At 34.3% G+C, this 10313-nt stretch overlaps 2 protein-coding genes across 2 annotated transcripts in view; one reads left to right on the forward strand and one right to left on the reverse strand.

Annotated features, from left to right (window-relative positions):
* The first annotated feature begins 137 nt into the window (after positions 1–137).
* On the forward strand, positions 138–4732 carry LOC106101734 (threonylcarbamoyladenosine tRNA methylthiotransferase). Its single transcript, XM_013281055.1, has 8 exons — positions 138–341; positions 466–640; positions 1091–1248; positions 1604–1870; positions 2543–2708; positions 3281–3388; positions 3748–3913; positions 4305–4732. Exons 1-8 carry the CDS (start codon positions 164–166, stop codon positions 4704–4706), a joined length of 1620 nt encoding a protein of 539 aa, XP_013136509.1. The 5' UTR covers positions 138–163; the 3' UTR covers positions 4707–4732.
* A 1594-nt stretch (positions 4733–6326) lies between these two features.
* LOC106101672 (uridine-cytidine kinase-like 1) overlaps positions 6327–10313 on the reverse strand; it is a 13062-nt gene continuing 9075 nt past the window's right edge. The window contains exons 7-11 of the mRNA XM_013280981.1: positions 10260–10311; positions 9466–9625; positions 8814–8959; positions 7653–7850; positions 6327–7346 (exon numbers count right to left, since the gene is read on the reverse strand). Coding sequence (XP_013136435.1) covers positions 7230–7346; positions 7653–7850; positions 8814–8959; positions 9466–9625; positions 10260–10311 — 673 coding nt within the window. The 3' untranslated portion in view covers positions 6327–7229. The remainder of the gene's footprint in view (positions 7347–7652; positions 7851–8813; positions 8960–9465; positions 9626–10259; positions 10312–10313) is intronic.

A 10313-nucleotide genomic window follows, 5' to 3' on the forward strand; every position in this document is an offset into this window, starting at 1 on the left:
GTATTGCAACCAGTAAGAATCCTTGATTTTTTTAAATAGTTATCATGTAACACATTTAAAACAATCATACACTTGGCTCCATGATTAAGTTACTTTACATTAAAAGAATAATGTGTCATTCTTATGTCAATGTCAAAGTCAAAAATAATATCAACATTTCAAAATGCCAGGTGCCGTGTGCGAAATTATTGATGATATTGAGGATTTAATATCTTCACAAGACATAACTCCTAAAGAGAGATATGCGAGCAGAAAAAGTGTAAATGTAAGATCTAAAAAACGTCAAGTAGACAAGAATGAAGAGCCGATTGAGAAGATAGTGCTAGAGAGTGTTGTACCAGGTAACCTCTATTATTTCCCTTGTATTTTTAAAAGTAAACAAATGTTGCAAAAAATAATGAAAACGCATTTCTTTTATAACATGTAAGTATGTCTGATTGGTTATTTTATTATAAACTGGATCAGGAACACAGAAAATCTATGTAAAGACATGGGGCTGTGCTCACAACAACTCCGATTCGGAGTACATGGCGGGGTTGCTGGCAGCGCACGGGTACCCGCTGACGGAAGACAAATGGGACGCACAACTCTGGCTGCTCAACTCCTGCACTGTCAAGAGTCCTGCTGAGGATCATTTCAAGTCAGTAAAAAGTTTTATTTTTATTTTGATTTATTTATTTACTTTGTCAGTTTAAGTAATTTATTTTTATACAGAAGTCAAATTGGTGGTAGTTCTTCCTTGAAAGGTTTTAAAAGAAAGAAAGATAGTAAATTAAAATAAATGTGGGTCTTCCAATGTTTTGTTTATATTATAAGTTGATAAATAAGTGACTGGCCACTTGAAATCATCAAAAGTGCTAATTGACATGCAGATGCATCACTTACCTTAATCTTTGTCTATCTTGATGACTTATTTCAGATATTTTTAAAGTAAACATATCTATAACATAAAAATTAGCCATCTTGTTTATATTTATTATTCTGGAGAGTACATAAAAAACAAAAAATTGTATTAATCAAATTTCAACTTAAAGAAGTATTCATAATGAGTTTATTTAAATTACTGAATGTAGTATTTTGTATTTTTCAGAAATGAGATAGAATCAGGCCGTAGTCGCGGCATCCATGTGGTAGTTGCAGGGTGTGTGCCGCAAGGCGCCCCACGTGCATCCTATCTGCAGGGGCTCAGTGTAGTCGGCGTGCAGCAAATTGATCGCATCGTAGAGATTGTGGAGGAGACACTTAAAGGTAAATTAATTATGAGTTTACTCTTGTCTACCTACCCTTGTTACTACAAAGGGTTGGCATAGTATACACTCTTCCATACAACTCTGGAATATTTGAATTTACTCCCTTACATGTATTCATATATTCTTCAATCTTCCTATGTTTATTATTATGACTACTCTATCCTAGTTCCTACTAATATTATAAATGCGAAAATTTTGATGGATGGATGGTTGTTTGTTGTTTGTTTGGATGTTTGTTTTTGAGAGTTTATAGCCTAAACGGCTGAACGGATCTTGATGAAATTTGGCATAGATGTAGAGGCTAGTCTTTTAAAAACACATAGGCTACTAATTTTTAATTTTTTCTTCCCCAGGACACACAGTACGTTTATTCGGACAAAAAAAGACTGGAGAAGGTAAAAAAGCGGGCGGTGCCTCGCTATTGCTGCCTAAAGTGCGCAAAAACCCTCTAATAGAGATAATACCTATCAACACGGGATGTTTGAACCAATGTACTTACTGCAAGACCAAACATGCTCGGGGAGAACTCGGCAGCTATCCTCCGGAAGAAATAATTGAAAGAGCTCGACAGTCATTTACTGAGGGAGTTGTTGAGATCTGGTTGACAAGCGAAGATACTGGTATGTTATATTTACTAGCTTGTGCCTGTGATTTTGTTTGGATTATTTTAGACCAGTGTTTCTTAACATAGGGCCCATACACCACAATGAGGGCAATTTGATAAAAATTATTACATGTTGAGGGCAGGGTACAAAAAAGTTTGGGAAACTCAGTTTTAGACTGTTTTTTATAGTATAATATCAATAGGATATGATTAATGTAGAGTTTTCCAGTAAATCTGAGTATTATTATCTCTTGGAAACTACACTTCTAGGATCATAGACTATATTCTACATTTGTGCTAAATTTTATTAAGATCTGTTAAGCCGTTTAGGAGATATATAATAACAAATATCCATCCAAATTATCGTAATTACAATATTAGTATCATAGTATGATTTGTTCATTTTTAAAATATTAATTGTAATTGACTGTCAGATGAAAATTGTTCTCTACCCACCCCTTTAAATCAAAGTTGTGTTGTATTCAATTGGACAGATATAGTTTACCTAAAGAACTTTTATAATCCTAATTTAAATTACTTATATATTTGACTTATATTTTAAGAGACGATTGCATGAAAGGTGAAATAGAGTGGTGACATATGGTAGAGTTATGACGACAAACAACTGATACGCTTTACGGAAGTATGATAAGGAAGATGATTTGACTCGATGGTTCTCCGCTGTTAGGAACATACGGCCGAGATATCGGTACTTCCTTACCCGCGTTGTTGCGGCGGCTGGTGGCCGTGCTGCCCGCGGGCTGCCGGCTGCGGCTCGGCATGACCAACCCCCCTTATATACTGGAACACCTCCCCGATATCGCTGATATCATGCATCATCCAAGAGTATACAAGTATGTATTAGTTTTCGCGTGGAATTAAAAAAATAAAGTAGTCTATGTGGTATTCCAGGTTATCCTCTACATCTATGCTAAGTTTCATTGAGATCTGTTCAGCTGTTTAGGCTACAAACTCCCGAAACATTTAAGCATTTATAATATAAGGAAGATGTACATTTTATAACAACCATTTGAATTACTAAACAGATTTTCATGAATAAAGTGTTTCTGGACATCTGTTTTCCTCTGAGGATCATAAGCATATTTGCACAAAACACACAAAATATGAAACTTAATTTAAAAATAAACAGTATAAAATGTGAGTTCAAATTTCACTCGCCATTTATCTTGCTGATTTCTCAATATTTTAAGTATTCCAAAATGTTACTTAAATAGTTTATTTAGTTTATTAAAATCTTTGATTTAAGACATTTGTTTGGATTAAATAGTTAAAAAAAAGTACATATTCAGTGGAAGGTATAGGGGGAGGATTGTCCAATAGTGGGCAGTTGAAGACCGGTGATGTAAAGAGTGCAGGGTGTGGGGGATATGGGGAGGTATGGTGAGTGTCAGTGAGTGTGGTGCAGGTTCCTGCACGTGCCGGTGCAGTCCGGCAGCGACCAGGTGCTGGCTGACATGAAGCGGGAGTACAGCCGGGCTGACTTCCAGCAAGTTGTCGACTATCTTAGAGAACAGTGAGTGTAGTAATTGATAATGCTTTTTTTGTGTGCTGGAGTCTTGGTTTTAGATCTTTTAGATGTTTTTGTTTACTTTTGTCGGACTGGAAGGGATTCCAGGGAAGGTGACACATAGATAGGGGTAAATCCTCTTTCTGTGACTCCCCTTCTCTCTTAAGTAAATGCGGATTTTTATGAGAAGCGGTGGCTTCGCTGTTATAGCGAATACTGGTGGCCGCTAGGTGACCTAGATAAAAGTAGTGGACTTAATAAATGTTGAGTTTTTAGACATGGTTTTTTTTTTTTAAATCTTGTTTAACCATTCCAAATAAATTGTTTTTAATAACAAAATTGTAAAAATTCTGTTCTTATTCCAGTGTGCCCGGCATGACGATAGCTACGGACATAATCTGCGGCTTCCCCACTGAGACTGAGAGGGACTTCGAGGAGACCATGTCCCTCTGCGACAAGTACAGGTTTCCCTCACTCTTCATCAACCAGTTCTTCCCCAGACCTGGTACTCCGGCTGCCAATATGACTAGAGTAAGTAAAATTTATTATACTAAGCTCCATCCATGTTATATTCAAAATAAATAACTTGTGTTCTTCTAGACCCTAAATTTACGCCTAATTTCATTGAGATTGGTTCAGCAGTTTACGCTTTTAACTCTAGCAAACATCCATTCATATAAACTTTCGCATTTATAATATTAATATGATTAAATATATTTAACATTTTGTTAAAAAGCTATTTTACTGACCTCTATAAATGGACAGGTTAGAAGACGTGATTGTACCTATTTGATTCTCTCCATCTTAACGCTGATTGATGAGATTTGATTCTAATAGTAATCAAGAGACGCGTAAATCGGAACGTAGTAACGCATTTAAAGACCTATTCATTTGTACATATCTATTTTGTTGAAATTCACAGGTCCCAGGTCAAGAAGTGAAGAAACGTACAAAACAATTATCCGAATTGTTCCGCTCGTACGAGCCCTATGGACACAAAGTAGGGGAGGTCCAAGAGGTCCTTGTAACAGATATATCTCACGATAAAAATTATTTCGTAGCCCACAATGAATTTTACGAACAAGTGTTAATACCGAAAGAAGAAAAATATATGGGCAAAATGGTCACAGTAAAAATAACCAGTGCTAGTAAATTCTCTATGATCGGACAGCCCATAGACGCTCCCAAGATGGCGGGCGTCGCACAGCCAATGAAGAAAGGAGAAGTTTCCGGTTTAATTGGAGTCAGAGAGAAGAAATTACCTTTGCCGCTACTATTTTTGTTAGTAGCAGTCGTTTTTAGAATGATTTGGATGTTTTTATAGCGTAATAAAGTATTTTTAAAAGCAAAGTTTTGTTTTTTTTTTCACTCCACATAAAACAAGTCAAAACGAAAGAATTTACCTAAAATGTACTATTTAGTACCTCATACAAATGTTTCACTGACTTTAGTAAACAAATCACTATTGTTTTATTTCTCGGAAGCTATGCACACTTTATTTTTGTACATTTTTAAAATTGAGGTACTTTTTGGGTACATTTTATCTTATTTTATAAGTAACTAGCTGTTGCTCACGACTTCGCCTGCGGGAAATTAAAAAAAAATATTTTTTGATAACATAGCTTTTTAATGTTTAAAGAATTTTAGAAATCGGCTCAGTAGTTTTTGAGTTATCAGTAAATACAAATCTTTCCTCTTTATAATATTAGTATAGATAGTTAAAACAAATTCAGTTACATAGTTAAGTAACTGAATTTCGTTCTGGAGAAGATACTTTTTGAGCGAGGTACTAAACAGTACATTTAAGATATTTTTTTTAGTTGTTGGTATAATTTATTTCGCTACAGTACACTCGCCAATTGACTCTCACCAACTGACAAGAAATAAGAAAAAATAATAAAATCAAACTCAATTCTTACAAGTTTTATTTGAATATTTTCAGATAGTTTAAATTTTTTGTGTATTTTTTCATACATTTTTTTTTACAATTTCACAGCGATTTATACAATTATACATGTAAATATACGCAATGGTTGTGCAATGCAACGCAATGTTGGTATTAACATAGAAACATTTAACATGAAGTTATATTTCATATAAGGAAACATTAGCAAAAGTATGCAAAATAATTGATAACTGACACCAAAGTGATTTAAGAACGTCTCGGAATTAAATGAAAACTGAGAATTTGAAACAAAACAATCCAAGTTAACATATTGCAATTTTGCTCTCAAATAAGAAATGAGGATAATTTGTGCTTTACTGAAGAGTAACAAATTATTTTATTATTTAAAAACATCTTTCATTCAATTTCCACAAACACATATATTACGTAAGAATATTGAATTCAATACAATTTAGGAACCAAATAATTTAAGCAATAATTAAGCGTCGAAAAAAGTTATACTTAAAACTAAAAATAAAATTATCACTTAAAAATATTAACTTAAAATAAATACATTTTTAAGTAGTTTCCGACTATTGCGCAGCGAATTACTTTTACAAAAAAAATGTCAGCAGTTACAATTAATGTATAATCGATAGAAAAGTATCGAATAATATTCGAATGTTACTTCACATCCCTAATCATGAATTGACAGCTGTCAAAAAATGATTGCCAAAAATATTTGTTTTTTTTAATTTCTTCAGTTGAAAAAGATTCATTAATTGGATAAGTGAAACATTATTTCGAAGGCAACAAAATTTAATTAGTTAAACACAGAGATTTAGAGCGGGCGTACACCTTTGACTAAAGTATCGCACAACTGTTGTGTTTGTCGATTGTTTCGTAGCCAATTCAACTGTTTAGTTGCACTAAACGAGTAGTGTACCTCCATACATAGAAATCAAAGCGAAACAGTTGTGCGATAGTTTGGTCAAAGGTGCGCGAGTGTTGGGTAAAGAAAAATTGTAAAATGGCAGTTTCTTGTTACGGAATGATTTTTTTTTTACAAATTATTTTGTAGTCTGTAATATTACATTAAAAATACATATGTATTTTTACAATTATGTAAAAAAGCACCAAGATTTAACGGTTTTTGTGAAAAAAGGTACATTTACTATAATTTTACCTGTAGAAAGTTTTTCATTTAGTCAGATATCACTGAAAAAAAAAAACCTAACGGTAAACAATCGCTTAATCATTCTAGACCATTCTAGAAATTCAATTTACTTATATTAATTATTTATACAATAATGGGTCATAAATATATACAGTTTTAAGTCATTTTATCAGTCTATTTCAGCATGCAATATTATGCAAGGTTTTTTTTAGGTGTATTTGAGCTATATTTTGAGTTTGAATTCAAACATATAAGTTATTTTGTGGCAATTCAATATATCAAAAACTATTCTTTTCGGCTCGGTTATTTGAAAATCAGCTTAATTTAAAATACAATAGAGTACAATTTGCATGTAAGCTTGATTATTTTACGATAAATAGGTGAAAAAGGCATTTTTCTCTACAAGTATACATTTTTGGAATAAATCTTCAATCAAATACTGTCGAAAAATTGCATGCTAAATTAAAAAGCTAAACATTTCATTAATAAATAAAACCAAGACAAAAAAAAAATTGCACTAAAAATTAAAAAATACTAAAAGTCACCTAAAACTTTGAGGCAATAAATACATGTGATTTAAAAATCACTTGACTAAAGAAACTTCATAAAGATTCAAATTCAACTGTTAAAAACTTGTTTATATTCCTATCTCTTTCATTCTCTATACAAAAGACAGAGATAGCAATACAAGTCCTTACAGATAAAAGCGCTCGAAGCAATCCGTTGTGACGTCACTGGCGTGCTATCCGTCTCGCTCGCACTCATTGTTATAGTATATCGCCGTCTCACTCGTCGTATGGTGGCTCCGTGCCGAAGTAGCGATCGCCGAAGTTACCGATCCCGGGCAGTACGTAAAACTTCTCATTTATTTCTGGATCTAGTGCCGATGTTACTATTTTTACCTATAATTAAAAATTAAATAATAAAATTGTAATGTACATATTTTCTTTTTATTTAAAGAATACTTTAGAGTATTTTTTAAACCTTTTAATGTTAATTCGACTTAGAACTCAATTTTTATAGCTAGAAATAATTATTTTTGCATTTCAAATGTTATTTTACAGTCAATTTCTAATCATAGCATATTTAAGTAATTCAGTCTCTTTTAACGTAGATTGACTACTAGCTATCTGCACTAATTGGGTTTTTGGAGTTTTCCAGTTATCGAACTAAAACTAACGAATGATTAAACTGGGAAACCGGCTAACCTGTGGGAATGCATACGCGATGGAGTGTACTCCGATCTCCGCCATGAGGAGGGAGACCAGGCTGATGTTGTGTTCGGGCACGTCGTGGTCCAACAACACACGAATGGCCATGATGGCCGCCGCGCCGGTGGCCACAGTCGCGTCCATCAATATCACACGATAATCTTTTATATCCTTTGGTAGTCGTAGATAATATAACTGAAAAATAACAAATATTACTTTTAAATAATATAATTGTAACTAGGGATATTAATTTAAACACTGAACTAGAGATCTCGTCAGGAATGCGCGTGAATCTTCTTTTAATGACATTGACAGTTGTCGGGATGTGACGTTTATGCCAATAACCTAGTGTTGCCAATTCTACAGCGCGGTACTAATTTCCTTAACGTTACTAATCTGTACTTCTATAATGATATTATAAAGAGGAAAATAACTCAAAAACTACTGGGACAATTTCAAAAATTCTTTCACCTTTAAAAGGGTAATTTATCTGTGAGTAAAACAGGCTACATTTCTTATTATTTTACAATTTCATATAGACAAAGTCACCAGTAACAGCTAGTATTATCATAAGAAATTAGCTGTTGCTCGCCACTTCGTCCGCGTGAAATTATAAAATACTAGCTTTCGCCCGCGACTCCGTACGCGTGGAATTAAAAAAAACTATGTAGCCTATGTGTTCTTTCAGATCATACTCTACTTCTATGCCAAATTTCATCGAGATCCGTTCAGATGTTTAGGCTACAAACTGTAACAAACATCCATCCATCCATCTAAACTTTCGAATTTACAATATTAGTAAGATAGCCTATGTTACTCACAAATAAACTACCTTTCTAATCTCTCTTCTATTCCTATGTTCCCAAAGTGGGACAGAGAGGCACCTTTATAATGGTGAACAAAATTTAAAAATCGACCCAGTAGTTTTTACGTGAATCGAATACATACAAAACCATAAATCTCTCTTCTTTATAATATCTATACTAATATTATAAAAAGACTTCGGCCCGCGACATTAAAATATATATCCTATGTTGCTAAAGCCGTAGCGTTTCAATGATGAAAGAATTGAAATCGTCCCAGTAGTTTTTGAGTTTGTTTACAAAGATACAGATTTTTCCTCTTAATAGTACAGAGATAGAAGTGTAAAGTGGGTACCTCAGGCTCGTCCGTCTGTTGGTTTGTCTGTATGAGTATTTTCCCGATACGAATGTCCTTGCAGACGTCGCATACCGCCTGCTCCATGGTCTCGCCGGCGCGCAGTATCGACACGCCGCAGATCTTCTCCACGTCGCATTTACGACCTTAGTGCAACGGAATAGAGCTCATTTTACCACTTAGGATATTATAAAAACTTTATTTTATATATACGTACTGAAAAATCTAAAATTGCATTGGTAATTACAGTTACTATAGAAATATATGTTTATTGGTTTTCTGTCTCTTTCTTGCGTGACATTTTTTCTAATTTATGTACCTCTTAGAGTCAATAGCGTGAAGATATGTAGGTTAAAGCATGTCTTTGGTGTAACGCCTTTAAATAAAATAAGTTTTAATAAGAAATATACAGTGATTGTCGATATCTTACGTAACAAAGTGTGTGTTTGCATTTTATTGTATTTATCACAGCATATTTTTGAATAATCAGCTTTTTAATTAAAAGCCTTATTTACAACACGCTTTAGGCTATATATTTTTAGATTAGTAAATAAATTGAATCGTCATGCGGGAAATGTCAATAGCAGTAAAAAAGCATTTCCTATGTAAATATTATTCTGAAACACAGCTGAAGTCATATGGCAAAGTATACCTCTGTAGGCGAAGCCCTGCGGCGTGTCCACGTCCAGCTGGGAGTAGGGCAGCAGCGAGAGCGCGAACTCTATGACGAGCCGCATCAGCCGCTTGGAGTAGAAGATGAACTCGTCGCGGGACGTGTCCTTGTTGCGGATGAACGTGTGGAGACCTTGCACCTGGAATAACAACACATACACTTAAGTAGTTTTATTTAATTTTTTTACATTTATTTTAAGTTATCCCCTTACATATAACATGTGGATGCAGGTGGCCACTCCCTCGTTTCACCATCATCAGCTCACCATAGACCCTACCTGCTCGGAGTCAACCCAAAGTTGGTGATTAGGCCATAATTAACATGCACTTGCACATATCTTTGAAATTCCTTGCAAATATGTGCAGACATCAAGATGGTTACCTTTACCACTTTTGCCATCTATACTATTATAATAAAGCGTAAACACACACTACTTTGTTGCCTAAGATGTCAGCAATTACAGCATAGTTTTGAATAATTCTTTTTCTAACAAAAAACCCTAAACTTACGTCACGCTTTAGGCTACATATTTTCACGCCATTAAACTTAGGGGGTAAATATTTTGGATAAAATCCCTAATGTGGGAAAGAGACCATAAGTTGTTGCCAACCCCAAGAAAGAAAGGTTGCTGAGGTTTGTCATGTCATGTCATTTTGACATTTGCTATTGATAATTTGAGAAATGTAAACAATAAAATAAAGTGTTTATAATTTGACTTCGCGAACAGCTAGTGTTATAATATGAAATGCAGCACGACAAGCGGCCCGCAGTACCTGCGGCGTGTCCTTGAGCACGTAGAGCGAGTCGGGCAGCGGCTGGCCGATGTG

The sequence above is a fragment of the Papilio polytes genome, unplaced genomic scaffold (genome assembly GCF_000836215.1).
Source record: "Papilio polytes unplaced genomic scaffold, Ppol_1.0 DF823958.1, whole genome shotgun sequence".
NCBI classification, from domain to species: domain Eukaryota; kingdom Metazoa; phylum Arthropoda; class Insecta; order Lepidoptera; family Papilionidae; genus Papilio; species Papilio polytes.